The sequence below is a fragment of the Centruroides vittatus genome, unplaced genomic scaffold, assembly GCF_030686945.1.
Source record: "Centruroides vittatus isolate TY-2023 unplaced genomic scaffold, ASM3068694v2 contig_1343, whole genome shotgun sequence".
In the NCBI taxonomy this organism is placed as follows: Eukaryota; Metazoa; Arthropoda; class Arachnida; order Scorpiones; family Buthidae; genus Centruroides; species Centruroides vittatus.
The window spans coordinates 699,509-718,561 of NW_027120855.1; the positions used below are offsets into that span (position 1 = coordinate 699,509).

General features: G+C 41.9%; 1 protein-coding gene across 3 annotated transcripts in view; it reads right to left on the reverse strand.

Moving 5' to 3' along the window:
* Positions 1-371: 371 nt before the first annotated feature.
* Vps8 (vacuolar protein sorting 8) overlaps positions 372-19,053 on the reverse strand; it is a 104,280-nt gene continuing 85,598 nt past the window's right edge. For 2 of the 3 annotated variants that reach the window (XM_067289278.1, XM_067289280.1), the window contains 14 exons: positions 18,551-18,635; positions 17,054-17,152; positions 15,850-15,939; positions 13,855-13,904; positions 11,668-11,833; positions 9,043-9,132; positions 8,355-8,510; positions 8,208-8,286; positions 6,453-6,535; positions 6,299-6,379; positions 6,065-6,231; positions 5,790-6,003; positions 5,664-5,729; positions 372-537 (listed from right to left, as the gene is read on the reverse strand). In XM_067289278.1, coding sequence (XP_067145379.1) covers positions 394-537; positions 5,664-5,729; positions 5,790-6,003; positions 6,065-6,231; positions 6,299-6,379; positions 6,453-6,535; positions 8,208-8,286; positions 8,355-8,510; positions 9,043-9,132; positions 11,668-11,833; positions 13,855-13,904; positions 15,850-15,939; positions 17,054-17,152; positions 18,551-18,635 — 1,570 coding nt within the window. In that variant the 3' untranslated portion in view covers positions 372-393. Of the gene's footprint in view, positions 538-2,994; positions 3,115-5,663; positions 5,730-5,789; positions 6,004-6,064; positions 6,232-6,298; positions 6,380-6,452; positions 6,536-8,207; positions 8,287-8,354; positions 8,511-9,042; positions 9,133-11,667; positions 11,834-13,854; positions 13,905-15,849; positions 15,940-17,053; positions 17,153-18,550; positions 18,636-19,053 lie in introns of all 3 variants that reach the window. The other variant, XM_067289279.1, reaches the window with a different exon arrangement.

Consider the following 19,053-nt stretch of genomic DNA (forward strand, 5'->3'; position numbering starts at 1 on the left):
ATAGGAAAGGAAGGACAATTTGCGCATCGCGAAATCGGCCGTTCTCTGGCCGCGTTTGAGCGAAACCGCGCGTAACCGTATCGATTCCCATTCTTTCGAATTCCAGTTTATTTCGGCTTAGAAAAATTAATTAACGAATGTCATCGTAAACGAAGTTAAGAGGGGAAACCACGGGGAAATGCACGAAAGAAACGGCAATATTCTCCGTTGGGATAAAGTTAATATTACCGCACCTCCCTCCGAGAAATTACGGCTAATTCTTTTTTACTCCCGCGACAGTTCCTTCGGCCCGGGCCACCGTGGGAGCGGGAACAACGGATGGGTCGGAAGGCTAAGCGTGGATTAAAGTATAAAAAAAATAAAGGTCGGGGTTGAAAATTATAATTATTTTTATTAGCAATTCTTTAAATGGTAAATTACAAAATCGGCGGCGGGGAGGAGCCCGCTCGAAACTTTTTCTTTCCGCTCCGGGCCCGGTCGGGGGGCGGCGGAGAGGAGCCGTTTCCGCCGGGGAGACCGTCCGGCACTTTCCGCTTCCTGCAAAAAGCCAAAACTTATTTTCTTTCCTTATTTAACCGCGGGCGCCCGCTTTCGAAATCCGCCCGGAAGACTTCCGGCTCTTCCGGCCGGGTGGGCGAGATTCCGGGGACCCTTAGTCTCGAGTTTTTCGCCATACGACTCCCGACGTACAGTACGTGGCGCGGTACCATCTCGCACCCGACGTTAAATTGGTAGTCTCGAATTATAACTCGCGCTTTGCCATCTGGCCGCGCGAGTTCCTCCTCCTCATTTTGAGTCGAGCGTGCGACGTTACACCAAAGTGAACATGGCCGACGGACACGCTATTCCGATGGCAATCGAAGCGTTAGAAAGAGCCGAAAGACGATGTTTAAGAAGGCGACGAAGTTTTCCACCTTTGATCTTCACCGAGAACATTTCGGGAGATTTAAAGTCTAAATAGACTTTCAGAGTGGCATCGAATCTTACAAATACATTTCGACCGACACCGAAAGAGCAGACTAGAAGGTGGGCATTGAGTGTTCGAACTAGAGTAAGTTTAAATTATTATAGTACAATACACGTATTTAAAATAACTTGCTCTAGTAATAACAACACGAGTAAAAATTCCATACGCGTATGTCACTATAAATTGTAGAAGGTTTAAGTGTATTGTGTAATAGTATTTTTTTTTTTTATTATTCTGAATGAATTATTGCTAGCATTTATAAGCAAGTTTGATTCTGTTTTATTTATCGCGTATTTTATTACTGTTCGTTAGGTATTGGCAGGTGTAAGGTGTTTCGTCCGTGATCGTATCAGTTAGGAATAGGCCAAGATTTTACTCGAGTATAGGACAGAAATCGGTCGAGCCATTACAAGTGTTTAATAAATTAGTCCTTATAGTTTCTGAAAGCATCGGGTTAGAATTCCATTCGACGTAAAAGATCACGCACGACAGAAACGGCAGTAAGTGAATTGTTAATAATAATAAATAGTACAAATTCTTCATTATAGGATTTACGAAAAATAAATACCCTTTCTCCGGTATAATAGGGGCAATTGATTGTCGTCGCCACCTCGATTATCCGGAACATTCGACGTCGACGGAAAACGACGAGACCGTTAAGCAATATTTACCAATTGCGTATTATCTAGCAATTAAAAAGTTACTTTTGATACGTATTGTGTTTTTATATCGAATTAATAATTCGTCGCCGAAAATGAATTACGCTACGAGCATTATAAAATTAACTGTTTAATTTGACCCATACACGCAATAGGGAATCAACGGTCGATTTCTTATTGCCTATGCGCAGTGGTGATATTCGGCGGGTTCGCACAGGTTCGGCCGAACCCGTTGTTAAAATTTTCAGTTTCCCGAACCTTGTTAAACGCACGGAACATTTCTCAGTGGGTTTGTTTTTTTTTAAAAATATATTAAAATATGCGTATTATACTCTGTAATACTACTAAACTAGAGCCTTATACCCCGTTCGTACCGAGCATTTCAATCTAGATTGTGAGCAAGGTCAGGGAGTAAGTATGTCTCGGTGCGATCTCTCTCGACCGTTTCAATCGAGGTTTAATCGCGATCGATTCGAGAGAGTTCTCGAAAGTAGATCCAGTCATAAGAGAGATCCCACAATCTCACGCGCGCGAGATAATAGAAGATGGCTGTCGAATACGTGTCGGGCTATGGACAGCGAAAGAAAATGTATAATGTATCTCGAGAGATGATGACACGTGTGTATTTCGAGAAGCGCCATTTCGCGGTAAAGATTACCCCTGCCTAAAAAAAAAGGTCGACAGCCCTAAAATATTATCGTTACCTGCCCTTCACCCACGGCTCGTTACGTTCCAAGTACGCCACTGATTGTTAGATATACGGTTACAAGAAAAGGTATTGTATTTATTTCTATTCAAAACTTCCATTTCGTTCGTCGGTGATTGTCAGGGAAAAATTTTCTGCTAGCGAACCCCTTGTTAAATATTTCGAATATCACCACTGCCTATGTGCATCCAATATTGATACGCATTTAACTTCACCGGCACTAACAACACTTATATAGAATTAATACATAATTTCATTCGATACACTATTTTAGAAATGCGAGTAATTCGAGTACGGCACGAAAACCTCGAGACTAAGGGCCCAGATCGGGCTACGAGTAGCGGATGCGGATATTCGTAGGGCTACATTTTCGGGAATTCGCTTTACTTTTTATGGCCCGACGGGTGCCCGCGTTTATTTATATTATTATTAATTAACGAAAACGACCGTCTTCCGTTTGCTTAATAGGTGGCACTCGGCACATCGTACGGAAATCTCGGACAATTCCGCGTGGCCATTGTTTGGCCCCGGGAATTTCCCGTATACGCGTATCGTGGCGGGGACAAATTTTCACCGGGAATTTGAAAGTCACGCGATTGCTCGACGCGTAAGTCTACGCAGTATTAGTCTCGGTTGGAATCGACGAGAACCGCGCCACTCACCCTTCAGAATTCGGAGCGGAAGTCGTCGTCGGCGGCGGGCCACAACCTGGGCAGGTGGGGACCGCCGGAGTCCGGCCGACGCCCGGAAGCGGCGTGGCCTCTCTCCCGGAACAGCGCCTCCTGCAAGAAAAAGTTTGCGGTCACTTCGTCTTCCGTTAACTTCCGGCGGAAACCGATTTAAAGGGCCGATGGGAAAAATTAGCGCCTACCCGAAGCGGAAGAAGTTTCCTCCGGCACCCCGGAAGGGGGCAGAGGCGACAAAGAATCGGCGTGGCGCGCGGGGGCGGAGCCGAGCGTCGACGTCGACCGGAAATGCGGCGGGAGAGACTCGGTCGGCGGTCGTTTTTAATAAACGGCCGGAATTCATTTGCCGTCTTCTTAACAAATACGGGCCCGTCGGAGTACTCGCAGACTCGCGGCTGGGTTTTCCCCTAATTATTTTACTATTTTATGGTCCTTCCGTTCCTTTCCTTAATATTTTTTATTTAAAATTCTTTACCGTTTACTTAACTTACAATCGGTTTACGGCCACCGATAAAAGTCGTCGAACACTTGTCATTAAACTAATACTACTACTTTTAAAATGAAAGAAATATTAAACAAAACCTTTTGTCATTTCCTCTATTGTAATTAAATTAGCTATACACTACTACATTATCGACAATTTAACAGGTAGGCCTAAATCGATACAAAAGCAATAAATTTTATCCGCAGACGTTTCGACTCGATTTTATTCAAACGAGATGTGACGTAAAAATGTTCAAAATAAGCTTGGAAAGAAAGAATGCAACCTCACACGGGGGATAACGTGTTAAATTTCGCAACTTATAATTACATCAGGCATTTATGTTAAGTAAAAACAACAGTTAATAAAAATGCGCAAAAACTTCCCGTTCGACTCCCAATAAAATTACTGTAATACGGTAGTTGTATTTTGCCATTCTGCACGTTTTTTGACTACGATTTATAATACACGCTAGGCTGGTAAGTTTCTCGTTAAATTTGTGTTAAATCGGATAAAGATACCGATTTTTCCGTTATACCTTTCTGTTTCCACCTCGGACAGGTTCCGCCGTATACGTGTTCCGTTATAGACGGGTTTGACCGTATTTAGGATTTTTACGAGATTTACCCGTAATTCTACGGTAGTCCGTAACGGTCGTATCAGTTATAACAACCTAGAATTTTATTTCTCGCACTCTTCTTTCATTGGTCGAAAACGGAAAAAGTTGGCAGGGAAACTACATTACGTATCAGAAAATTAGTAATAGGCTACCGGAAGTCGGGTCTATCGGTTAGAGATATTAGTAATATCCCGAGAAGTAGTAGCCGGACAGTACACGATATTAGCCGGGTCGAGGCAAAGTTTTAGACGCGAAAACGTGTACGTCGAACGTTGGGCGCCGCTTTCCCGTAAGCCTAGAAGTTTGACAATGGCGTTTGGAACGTCGAGCGTGATTCCACCGACTTTTCAAAGGCCATTGTCAAACTTCTAGGCTTACGGTAAAGCGGCGCCCAACGTCCGACGTACACGTTTTCGCGTTTAAAACTTCGGCCTCGACTCGGCTATTATAAAAAAAATACCGAAACGAGCAGAGATCCGAACGCCGGCCATGTTAACGGCGCATTATAATCCGAAAAATAAAGAATAATCCTAAAACGAGTGCGGCTAAACTCGCAGCCGAGTTGGAAAATTACACGGGAGACGGCGTAGGCCCGGAAACGGTAAGAAGAGTGGCCAGGGAAAATGGATATAACGGTAGAGTGACCGGGAGAAAATTTTTTAAAAGGAAAGAAACGGAAAAGCCGACTACGGGTTAGCGGAACACGGGAGGGATAAAGATTACGAATACCGGAAACGCGCAATATTTGAGGACGAAAGCAAATCGAACATCTTTGCTCCAACGGTGGAATGGCGGCGTGGAGGAAGCCGAACTGCCAACCCGACGACAACGAAGAATACGCGGGGAAGAGGAAGTGTTACGATACGGGCCCGTACGGCAGCCTCCGGAGTCGGAAGAGTCGTTTACAGATGGAAATACGAATGCGAAGAAAAACTTGACATTTTTATCGAGATAACGATTCGAGTCGATAAAGTTGGACGGTGGCTACCGTACCATCGCCCAAAGGCGATCGAGACGTTTCCCGACCTAAACCTAATCGAACTAGATAAAGACTAGAGAACGTAATATTAGCGAACGGGCAGAACTTAAGGTAAATCGACGCCGCGTCGGAAAGAAAAGCCACCCGACAACTTATCGAAATATTCACTGCTACGCGTAAGTGATTTTTAATTCGCAATACTCGTAGTTTATTAGAATCCGCCGGCATTTCGCCCGGATTATAACTTGGATTTCGTAACCCACTCTCCGTTACCGACGGGTTCTCTTCCATCGTCGCCGACGTTTGAAACCGGAACCGGAGGAATGATCTTAGCACGCGCGGTTCAAAATAAAACAGGTTTTTTCACCTCGGATTTTAAAACTTTGCCGGTACGGACCGAAATTCCCATTCTACCGCCGACGATATTTCTTCTTCCCTCTTCTCCCTTCGTTTTCAGTCGACGGCGGCGCCCGGTCGGACTTTCCTCGGCGGAAAGAAGACGGAAACGTTCGCGAAAAACTTCCGGTCTAGGCGCCCGAACGCGGCTTAGAACGGAGAGAACTCACGTTGCTGGACGTCCTGTATCTCTTCAGATTCTGCAGCGCCGCCAGTTGCCAGGGATCCAGAGTCACCTGCGGGAGAAAAAGGCCGTCAGAAACCGACCGGACCGGTCTCCGCCGTCCGAAACTCACCTTGCTCTTTCCCGCCTTGCCCTTGCCGACCTCGGCCGGACCCTTGTGTCGGGCGGGAGCCGCGCTCTTCTCCACGATCCTGACGCCGCCCGACGACTTCTTGCCCGACTTGTCGCGCGAACACCGGTGGCAGGACCAAGTCTGCACTCCCTCCTCGTCCACCCGCACCGAGTGAGCGTTGTCCAGACACTCCAGGTGGAAGGAATGGCCGCACCTGAGGGGAGGAGTCCGTCAGATAGAGAAGAGGAGAGGAAAAGGCGGCGCCGTACACTTACTTGAAGAGTAGAACTTCCCGTCGACGGCAGGCGGAGAGGTAGTCCTTGTTGCACAGGTTGCAGACGTTGGGATGGGAGGAGTAGCGTCGGTTGGCCACCCGCCGCAGCTGCGACAGCTGGGCGTGCAGGTCGTGGTATAGCAGGTTGTTGACGGTGGACAGCAGAGTCTGCGAGAGAGAAACCCGTTATTTCCCCGGAAGAGGCCCGTCGCCCCCACTAGCCGACAGTTCCCACCTTTTCGTAGTTGTAGGTGTCGAACATTCCCATGATCAGTTCCCGGATCTCGCAGAATTTGCCGGTGGCGTAGGCGGGGTCCTGCAACGAAAAAATTACCGGGTTACCGCGGGAAAATTACCATCTTTCGGGCGGAGGAGGAACCACCACCCACCTGGACGATTCTCTGTAGGATGGCGGGAAGTGTGACGTAACCCATCATATTGTTCAACAGGTCTTTGGTCAGTTCTTTCAGGGCTGAAACCAAACGGGGAGAAATTAGTTAATTCGGACCAGATCCGAAGAAAACCCGGAAATTCCGCCGGCCCGGCCCGCGGACGGACCGGAGAGGGTCGGGGGGGCCTTCCACCCGTTTCCGTACGATTATTTCAGAAATACACCTTATTTCCGAAAATAAGGCGTATCGAAAAAATCCAATTGGCCATTTTGTAAGTATCGCCTTCTCGTCTCTATTTCGTGTTTTTTTCATTAAATTTTCGCAAGTTTTTACTTAGATTGGTTACTACGGTATTCTCGACTAAGGGCCGTTTCACACTACGACCGACTCCGAATCGTGTTGCCACGGCAACAGCAGTCGGACAGATTTAAAAAGTTAAATATTCGTAGTCGGCGAGCTACGGCCGACGAGAGCTCGGAAACTACAACCAATCGGACTTTGGATACACGAAAACTATCGAATCGATCAAATATAATTTTACATTATACATATTTCTGATTTATTTAAATTTTCCCTCGTACCTTATTTCTTTCCTAACTGCTTAAATTTTATACGCGAACGTATATGACTTTAATATATATATTAAAAAACATTACGGACGTAATGAGAAAAGTTGGTATTATTTAGACTTCTCGTAAGAATTTATAACCAAGTAAGATCGTATCCGCAAAGTTTAATCGGGTAGCTTACAAAAATATTTCGAAAATTAGAAAAACTTAAAACGATTTCTAACACCCGTTCCGCGTTCCGATTGGTCCTCACGAGTCGGCCACCGACGCATAATCGTACTCGGTCGAGTCGGTCGTAGTGTGAAACAGCCTTCGGGCGTGTTTTTTTGTACTTATCGAGACTGCAACCGATTTTACTTTTAGACCCATCGATAAAATGATGAAATTAATGGGCAAAGAAAACTTATACAAACAAATGCGCTTCTACTCTTACAAAATTTAGGTACTGTACATACTTGGAGTACATATACACGGTGTGGACAGTTCCTGTACTCTCTATGCTTTAAAACCGTCCACGGCGGCTGAGGTGACAATTAACTTTAATGCGCGATGCGCCGATCGGTTGGTGTGCAAAAAACATTAACCCGATTGACACCCTAACCGCCAGGATCGAACGCGATTTTGCCCTCACCGTCCACTCCATTTACACTTACTCCACGGGTACTACTACGCAATAAAATGCATACATTAATGCATTTTATTGCGTAGTAGTATCCGTCTAGCCAGCCGTCTAGAACCCAGGCTTTTTAGATAAGGGGCATTTTTCTTCACATTTTTACTCCCTCTCCCTCGTTATCCCGGGGTCCCCGTCCGTCCGAGCTTCCCTAATCCCCCCTCTACAAACGTCCGACGAAACAACCCTCCTCGAAATCTTTTCACGCGACGATTAATAAAATGTACAAACTGTGTAAAATTTAACGAAATAAAAGGGACGCGTATCAAAGTCGGACCCCTCCCCTCCGGCGTGGACGGCAAATAAAAAGTTTGAGATTTCGATATAGGCCTATCTAGTTAATATTTCTACGGACAGAGGGCGTAAGTGTAACGGACGGAGACGGCGGTAAAGACGTGGCCGTTACTTAGTTTGTGTCCGCGGAACTTTTTACCGGGCGAAGAATAAATAAGGGGGGCGCCGACGACCGAAGATATCTTCTAGGCGGTAAAAAAGCGCGGCGCCACCCACCTTGTAAAAATTCGGCGTCCGCCTTTCCGCGGTGTCTCTGGGGGGCCACTACGGCCTCCAGCAGGGGGAACCACAGGGACTGCGAGAAGAAAATAGGAGGATTAGTATCCGGCGGCTTTAACGGTAGGAGTAGAGAGAGAAGCTCACTCCTCTGGCCTCTTGGTCCATCTGGCTGGAGTTTCTCTGGCACAGCTGGACGATGACCAACAGCTCCGTGTTCAGCTTGCTCCAGGTCACGCACTTGCTCAGGCCGCCCTTCTCTTCCAACTCCCGCGTCACTTCTCCCACGCGTTTCCGCAGACTCTGCAATATTTGGCACAAAGCTCCGTCAATTCTCTCCCGCCCCTCGAACTACCCATTAAAGACCGCCAAAGGTAACCGGCGGCCCGAGTGGCCTTTTTGCCGTTTTCGATCGTTTAAAAGTCGGACGCTACCCGGCGACAAACACTCTCCGTACCAACCAATCCCCCTTCCGGCCGTCCCTCACCGTATTTTTAATCATTATAAAATGGCGAAAAGCTTAATTTCGAAAGTAGGGACGGGTTTTATAAAAATCCTAAAAGCTAATAACCGATAAAATCGTGGTTAAGTCCGTCCCTACCGGAGATAGGCGGCACCCCTCGACCTTTAACCGCCGAAACTTAATAGCATCCGTCTCCTTAATAAGTTTTAACCGAAATAGTCTCGGTATTTTCCGGAAAGACGGAAGAGCGACGCGGCGCCATCTTCCGTATTTTTTATAGGCTATTATTACGGCAGAAGCCCGGCTAAAAGTTTCTAGGTCCGACGTTAATTAAACGAAAAAGGCTCGGACCCGGCCGTATTCCCCACTCACCTCTAACATGATGTCGAAGGCTCCGTGAATGTCTCCGGCTTTTTCCAGGACGTAGGCGGTGGCGTCCATGACTTTATACCTCCGGCAGATCTAGGCGGGGTGTAAAGTTCCCGTTAAGTCTAACCCAGTGAAATATAAAATTATTTATTGTACCTCACTGACAATTCTCTATTAACCGTAACCAACGTTTTGCACCCGTTCTCCGGGCCATCTTCGGGTTTTTAAAGATCACGGAATATCGATAACTCTTACGACAGTTAAGAACGCATTTAAAATACAAAATTCTCGGTGATATAAGGTGTTGTTGCGCGAGTTAAGAAACATTCTAGCCGGGTATTAATCGAGTATTAAAATGGCCACCTTTATAGCGAGTCTCTGAAGATTGTAAGGGCAGTTGCAAACTGGATTTCTTCGACGAGTGCCAGAAGAATGGAATTTTTCCCATGTACCAGAATGTACGGTCGAGATCGCTTCAAAGTTGACATAAACTCGAAAGTTCAAAAAGCGGGCTATCGTCGTCTTATCGATACGTAAAAATTGAATTAATTTTCAGACTTAATTTTTTTAAATCAAATCCAACGAAAACTTTGAAAACTTATAATTTTCCCATTAAAATATGCTACGAGGCGCTAATAGACACCACGTACCGTACCTCTTAAAAACCGGAAGTAACTGCTTTTCCTAAGGAGCCGAAGCAACTAGCGGATCGTACGTTACCAGTCATTTTTTTAGCTTCGAAGGCTAGATAAAAGTGTACCACGGGCAGCCCAATATAGGGTTTGCTACGTTAGTTAATTCCGAGTACGTTAGAGAAGGATACCATTATACATTTCGTGACCGACTTAGTACTACGCGAGAGGTACTGTACGTAGACGACGTCTTCGTATTACGGAGAAACAAACGAAAGATTCGTCAGTTTTTGGACGAGATCGACTCAAAAAACGAGGGATTAAATCTTAAAATGGAACGAGTAAGTCCAACACACGTACATTTCTCGGACGTCGATACCGTATCGAACGATGGATCTTCGAACGCAAAGTTATACATTAAACCCACACGCGACCCTCTAAATTTCTTCTCGGTCAAACGATCCCTATGTTTATAAACTATCGGCAGCTAGGGGCATTAATAATGAGTGCCCTGGCGTATTGCTCCAACATATACGACGGGATAAAAGAGCTGGACGGAATTAAAAACGTCGCCGTGTCCTTAGTACTGTAATTGAAAAATTGATAAGTTACACGGAGAATAGAAAGAGAACGGCGACAAGAAAGAGCAAAATAACCGAGTTTACGTACTGTACAACAAGAGCAAGACCGGTGTTACGAGTGAAATAGCGGTCTACAAAGACTCCCGAGTTGGTTTTCGAGAAAGTTCCCGTCATTTATAGCCTTTTAAGGAACGACAAGATAAGGTTAAATAAAAATGAGCAGACCGAAGTATACGGAATGCCGTATAAAAATGAATAATTGGGTTTGGAGAAAGAATACACTGGGGTTACAAACAGAAACCTTAATAAACGTCTTAAAGAACACACGTTTATTAAGGTTATAAAAAGAGGGCAGTATCGTACGTCTTTGTCTAGAATAGCGCAAAGCGCGGGATCAATAGTAGAATGGGAGGAAGCTAGCATTATAAAACCGGTACACTCGCCAACATTAGCGACGAATTTGGAAAAAGTCGAAATTTATAGAAATAACCTTTTGGACAGACGTACGAACTATCGAATATAAGGATGCCACAGTATTACCCACAGCGTGGAAATATATGGTCGAAAAGAACTTATTAGAGAATAACGCGTAATGTCCACACAATTAAAAACCGATATTGCGAATGTAATCTTTTTCCTTTTTATCTGTTATTTTAAATTGTATATGTATTACTATAATTTAATCTTTGGATTCAAATAGCTAAATATTCCAAAGAATTTCGTATTTAAAATGTATTCTTAACTGTTCTATAGGAAAAAGAACAGCTATCGACATTTCGTGATTTTTAAAAACCCGAAGGTGGCCCGTAGAACGGGTCGAAAACCTTCGTCTCGGCGAGATAAGGTGTCGCGGAAGTTAATTAATACCCGGCTAGAATTTACTTAAGTATCATATTTCTATCGGACGATGGCAATTCGCGGCCCGATTAGGGCGTTTTCGCCGACCGCCGCAAATCAAATTTAAGCGTTACGGAAATCGACCCGACGAATTATGGGACGTTAGCCCAATCGGCCGTTTTTCCCTACGACGGATTTGTATCCGAGAAAAGACCATCGGGGAAATACGACAGCTTTTGTAAACCGAAGACTTTCGTAACGACCCCGGTTACGACCGACATCGAGTTCCGGAGTTTGGGCGCAAATTCTATTAATTTTTCGACATCCGGGAAAGTGAAAGGAAGGAATAAGGAAACGACAGTTATAGAAAACGCCAAACGGGAACTAAAAATCTAAAGGCCACCGGCCGAGTAAGACTCGTCGTTCGAAGTCGGCCTTACGCAGTGGCACCAACGGCAAAAGGAACAGATTTAGTTTCCTTCTTTTTCTATTACTAATAGAAGAAAAACACATCGGTACTCGCGTTTGCCGTTACGGAACGAACCTAAGATAAAAAGCAAATAATCTCGACTACGTACTTCTAACGTTTCTTCTAATCTGTATCCCTCGGTACTTCGGACGTAGCCGTACACCTGCTCCGGATTATACCGACACATCAACTCTATGTACTTTTCTTGTACGTTCGGATTTACTTCGAAATTATCCTTGATTCCCTGACTCGGAGAACTCTGCTGAAGCATCTCTCTGAAAAGATACACCCCATACTCGAAACAATAATAATTCTTCCCGTACGTACTGTACGTATATTGTAAATAAACAAAACGTCGTAATATATAAATAAATCCTAAATACAAATAATTTCGTACGGCGAAATAAACGTACGGAAAAGCGCCGGCATTAATAAGAAAATATCACCGACAAATTAACGAATTCCGTCCAACAAAACGGACCGGTGGCAGATACGCGACGGAAAGAAACTTATAAATACCGTCACCCGCCGCTCTTCGCAAATATTCGTTCGACCGTTTTTCCCTTATTATTGGTAATTTCGTCACACTTTTTAAATTCGTCTTCCCGCGATAAGTAATGCCGGACAAGATTGGCGCGGAATATATTATATTTGAAAACTTTGTCGGTTCGAGTAAACTCATTTTACAACTTTTAAAACGACGAAAAGTGGAAATTTGTATAGGCCTAGGCGTTTTAGGAGACTCGTTTTATCTTTAATTTACAAACAGTAAGAGAATCGCTCTTTGATATTTCGATAAACTAACAACCGAAGATATATTCACACGCGGCTGCGATTCGAAAGAAATCGCAGACCCATCCGTCTATCTCCGCCCTTCCTTAATTTCGAGAACGGAGTTAGATAAGACGAGACCAGAAATGGAAACCTCGGGGATTAACTATATACGAACTAACAGGGCGAAGTGGAATTTTCCCCGAAAGGTGTTAGATAGACGACCGGCACGACTCTATCGTTAAAGGAAAAGTACGATGTACGGGGGCAAACCGCTACTAATTTGAGGTGGAAAATATGTTTTTTAAATTTAATTAATTAAAAATTGCGGCCCGGCATTGTGACGAGGTTACGAGAATTCGCAGTTTGTTTATTTAGAATACTTCAAAAGTTAAAATTTAAATGAAATTGGAACGTTTTCTAAAAACGGATTTAAAAACGTAACCGCGGCCCGTGCGAGTAGGCCGAAAACGTTAATCGAAAATTCTCCTGGCAAATGCACGGCTGTCGTAATAAGTTTGTAATTTGTCTCTGCCGAGTACTTCCGGATTGTATTTAATATATACGCTCTCCACCTCGGATTAGTAGTGGAGGGGTGTGGAGGTTGTGAAGATCGAGTGGATATACAAAAGGAGTTTGAAATCACGTAATTAGAAATGGCTCTTGTACCGCACCAGGCGTATCGTTAATTATGGCTTTAGTTTTTCCCTTTTTGTGGTCGTAAAGAAAAGTAAGACGTATATAAAACAAAGGTGCGGTTACAGGGGGTAAAAAAATTAGTACCGTCGATTTTTGTCGTTGTATTGTTACAAAACTTTTTTTTGTGATGTTAAAGCGCAGTTCTTTTCCACAAAATTAGTAAATGTGCGTATTGGGAAAATAGAATGCATTAAGAATTTTTTACGGCAGAAGTCTGTCCTAACAGAACAATGCGCGAACGGATTTAGTTGGCCCGGCTATCGAGGTAGTTTTTCGGTTAACGGACAAACCGGAAGACCGATGCTTCCATACAAATCGACACCTTTTCCGAAAAAAAATTTATTCCACAAATGCTACGGCCTCTTTCGTACGTCGCCTTTGGACCGTAATCGCAACGAAAAGAGTTTATTTTATTTTGTACATTCTTATATAGTTCTCGGATACGTTTACACCGGATTATTTGTATATTTGAAATAGGCGTTCGGCTTTCGGACGCGTACGAAATAACTTTCAAACTGGAGAAAATCTGTGTTTGTCGGTGTTTATTTCATTTTCGTGTCGGCGACCGAAGCCCGAAAATGTTTGCGAAATAAATTTTTCTGCGGAAGAGGAGCGGATTTGTGTCCGAGATAATTTCCTTCCGTATTTCCCGACGACCCACCGGGTGGCATACGAGGAATTCGGAAACCGACGGCCAACACCGGCAGGCTCCGATAGAGCAGATTTTTTCTTCTTTTTATAAAGTTACGAAATTCATTACGTAAACATACCGCGCAAGAAATCATTCCAATCTAAAATTAATATTAAAAAAATTGAAAATAATCACCTTTTATTAAATAAGCCCTGGAGTAACTGATACAATATAAATGGTCGTGCCTAAAAAGAGAAAAATAGTTATTACAAGAAAGAGAAATCACTCGAACCACAAATAATAATATAAACTTCGTATTACGTTAAAAATGTTTGAAATATTTCGATTCAAAGAATTTATTTACGAACAAATAAGAATATATTAAGTATAAGCTATCGAATCACGGTATGGCTTAACTTAATCCCACCAAACATTAATTAAATAAAAATAATTAAAACCTAACGAGCCTTCCGTCGGCCGGTCGAGGTAAAATTCGGAACACGCAATTTTTGAATTTAGCCTAAATCCGTTGCCGATAGAAGAAATAAAAGAAAACGAGAGCATAAATTCTGACAAGAAACACTCGGGAAGAAGGTTTGGGCGCGATTAATCAATAATAAAGAGGGGAATACGTTACCGATAGCGGGAAGTGGACTATTAAAGAGGAGGAGGAGCCGAAGAGAGATTTGTACGAAGTAAACGAGATTTTTACGGCACCTTTCGAGTGTCGACGGACGTCGGTAACGGTTTCGTTTTAAAAATTTATGGCATTTAGCCCACACCGAAGCGAGCGGCGTGTAAAAATATTGTAAGTATCGGTATCGAAAGATTTATATTTCGTTTTTATAAAATGTGGATTATTATTTTGATAGAATCGATTCGGAAAGTAATGCTAATTACTCATTTTTCTACGCAAAATTTCGGACGGACTCGAATTCCGGCGCTTTTGGAAATTCGTTTCCGACGTTTGGGAAACGAGTGGGCCGGAAAGTACTCGGGACCTACCGAATTTTATTGTTTCCTTATCCGTAAAGCGAGATTTGGTTCTTCGTACAATTTACAGATTATTCGAGATTTCCAACCGTTATTTCAATATATCGAACGTCGTCGGAGATAGCGACGGCAAAATTATAACCCCCTAAACGTAATTATTTTAAAATATAAAAAGTACATATAATATAATATTTATTAAATATATAGCCTAAGTTTATACTTCCGAATTCTCGAAAATGCAATTTCCAGGAAATAAATACTATATACTAAAAGTTACGTGTGTAAAAAATAAGGAAGGTCATTCTTAGACCAGAACGTAATTAGTTAATACAGTTTCTTTTCCGGCATTTGTATTAGCCGAACGTTTCGAACGTATCTTAATTCCGAACGAGCAAGCAAAACTTTCGAATTAAGATTTATATAATTGTTAAGTGACTTAAATGTTTCTATTGTATCAATTAATAAATAGACACACCCGATTTATATTGGCCGAGCTTATTGTTTTATTCCGAACGTTTTCGGCCTACTATAATAGGCCATCTTCGGGCTTTACATTTTTTGTTCGAAATGGTAACATTCGAATTTATTTGAATTTGCACTTTAAATTAACGGATTAACATAATTTGCAACGCGTTTTGAGAGTAACGAAAGACAAAACAAATTTCCCTTGAAAAAATTTTCTTTTTTTCAATAAATTAATTGATTTAACTTCACAGTTAGTTTAACCGTAGTTATTTCGTCTGCCTCGGGGGACGGTGACATAAACACCTCATAACGGAATGGTCTTAAAAAAGAAACGTAACACCCGATGAGGGGCGCAAAATAAACGGAGAAGACTGCACCCGAAATGCATAGTGAAATAAAGAATGATGTGAATAAAACCCAATAGTCTTTGTCTCTGATGAAATGCGGTACAGACGAAATAACTACGGTTAAACTAACTGTGAAGTTAAATCAATTAATTTATTGAAAAAAAGAAAATTTTTTCAAGGGAAATTGATACTTAAGCAATATATACAAAAAACCGCACCATTAATGTCTAATACTTATACAAAACATAAAGTAAAAAACTAAAAATAAATAATAAAATACAACAACTGAATAATAACAAAAACTTTTACGTCCAAATTAATTAAGTGTGAATACTAATTCCTACGAACTCCAGCCCCGACTAGTATTAAATAATGTTATTCTTACGTCTAATTTGTCCACAATTTCGTGCAACCTGTGAGGAAAAAATTCGGTGAGCATCTCCGATATCTTCTTGTTGTCGATGTCGATTATCTCCTAAAAATAATTAAGAGAATTTTGTTAACGAAACAATCTTAATATTCAATTTCAACGCGGTGCCCGACGCCTTTTTGTCGTCCGCTAGTTTCTAAATTCGTAAAATTTTCCTTTCGTAGCCGATAGATAACGTCGCCGCCCTCACTAACAAACGATTTCGACCGTACTACTAACCGTTTGTTTCGGCAAATACACACCACCGCTAAAAATGACATTCGTTCGACTAGGTCCGGCACGGCCAAACCACCACCCGCCGCCGCACTGCGCCACAAACGAGGCGAAACATATTTATTTATACGGAAATATCAGATAAACTTACACTTTTTATTTATCGTACGCAGTAAGTAAAAATACCAAAATTCGTTCGATCCGATTTTTGCATCCGACGGTAATATAACATTTTAGGAAACTCGGCCACTTTGGATATCGGAGCGCTTACCGCGTAAGTACCCGCAACGAAGTTTCTAAGAAAAGCCATTACCGGCTCGCCGCGGCCATCGCGTACGCGTATTGGTAAATAAACGTGTCGGTCGTCTTTATTTTTTGCGTCTTCGGTGTTCCGTACGGAACAAAATGGTTACGCGGCCCGCGCTCTCACTCTCTCGGTTACCCGTCCCGTTGTGTAAAAAAGTTGGCGACCCCCGGACTAAGCGGTACCGAGGATTTCGATTTATAATCTACGCGATCATTTTATTACGATTTTCGTATTTAATTAAATATACTAAATGTATAATAGTTTATCGATTTGTTACCCTTCCTCTTATTTTAAAAGTTAAGTGTTCCTTTCCCGCCTACTTATTTATTTATTCGTACGTTACATATTTTATAACAGAATATTCTTATCTCCGCGAGACTCCCCGGCTCTTTAAAATGTCGAAAACTATCCAAATTTGTCTAAAACCGCATTAGTTAATTAACGTAAGAGCAACTATCTAACTTCTTATATTAAAAGCGATTAAATATTTTAAGATTTATCACTTTTCGAATTTTCTACATTTCGAAAACGCTACTCTAAAATAATAAATTGGGTATATTCCGGCTAACGGAACCGAAGTTACGCGATGCCGCCGACCCGAATTCGTTTATAACACCGGCAAGAAATGTAAACGAATACCTCGATACTGGCAATAATCTGAGTTTCCAAAGACTGCTTTTGTTCCAAAGTATACCGTTGGCTTTCCAAGATTTGCCAGGCGTAATAAAAAACTTGAGGCTGTACAAGAATAATTTTATTATTATTAAAGATAAAACAAAAATATATAAATTAATATTCCGATACAATTTTTTCGTAAAACTATTTAACCGTCTTTACTAGATATTCGATATACGTAATACAGACTCTGTACTTTTAAATCGTCGATTCTTAAACGGGTAAGAAACGGTCTCTTTTTGTATACGGGCCTGTATTAACTTATACGCATTATAGATTACCGAACGGTATTTTTTCCAACGTAACGAGATTATTTTTCTATCTCCGACGACTCGTATTTTTTGCTCCGTCTTTTAAGATATTCGATAATTATTAAAGAAACCGTTAAATGATAAAATGAGGAAATCTTAGAATGTTTCGAAATTATTCGTCCGAATCTCGTAATCGACACGATTACCGTATTCTACGGCACATACACATAGGCCTACGTACAAATCCGAGTATCGATTCGGTTCGATCGATACATTCTCAGTAGACACGCGTTACCTTCTATATAATTATTAGTTACGTTTCGGAGAAACTAATCGACTTCGCGACTAAGACGGTAACTTTAAAGTACTCCGTCGAATGCCTTTTAATCCGATACGACTATCGATTAGCCGTTGCCCGCGCGTCCGCAAAAAATTTTCCGGGTGACCGAGCTCGGAGATAATTCGGTCGATACGTTTTTATTTATTTAATCGTTCGAGATTTTTTAAGACGGACGGACGAACGGTCCCGCGGTCCGGGGTGCGAGGTTGCCTATCTCGGCCACTTTTACCGTTATAATTTGTGGAACATTTTACTCCATTCCGAAGGACCGGTGCCGCGTTCGCTTCCCTTCGCTAACGTCCCCGATCCGTTACGCAAAATCGATAATTGCCAATTTGAATTATCTTAGCGCGTATAAATTTAATAAATCTATATATTCTCTTATTCGATTAATTATATGCGATGTATTAAAATAAGTAAAATTTTATTTTTTCTGTGTCTTAAACCGGGGATGTGCCGAGTAAAAAATTAGACGGTCGAAAGCCTTTCGTTTATTTTCGTGCGTCGCGAGTCGTCGCGGCGCGTATCGAATTTTATCGAACGTCTTTTTGAATGTTTGGGATCTCTATTTTAAACGTAACGGTATTCTCCGTTACGGTCATTTGCTGGAAATCGCGTATAGGCGTTAGTTTCACTGTTGTACAGTACAGTTCCAGTTTTTACGTTCGCCGTTATTTAGGTCTTAAATATCATAAAAAAGAAATGAAATGCCAATGAAATATTTCTCATTTGATTATTTGAACCGAAGTATAAAACCTAATACTGTATTTCAAAACTAAAAATGGTACATTTTTAATATAATTTTAAAAAAACCAATCGTCATTACTATTAACCATTTTTTTCTAAACTATATTTAATTGTATTACAAACCTTTCTCGAAGGATCTTGTAAGTAACAAGTTAAAATCTTATCAAACTGCTGCTTTTGTTGATACAAATATTCACACACGCGATAACTACAATAAAAAAGAAATCGATAAATTATACTACTTCGACCGCCGCGTAACATCGGGCTATAAATTGCGACAATAACTATAAATTACTAATAAATTTGACCCTACGGAAAGGCGTTATCGAGCGTTCGAGTCCCGCTCCGGGCCAGTTCTCGAATATAAAACTAAAATCTTATTAAATCGAGAAAAAATTTAAAATATTGTAAACGATTACGTCGAGCAACGATTTTATCTATTTTCAAAGCCAAAAAACCGTCCGTTGTTAACTACGGTACACGTCCATATATACAAAAGGACTAATTTAATAAATTTGATTTCGGAAATAAAATTGTTAGTACGTTTTAGTTAATTTTTCATTTACTTTATCCGTACGTCTGGAAACGCGTAAAATTAAATGAAAATTTAAAAGACGAAATAACTA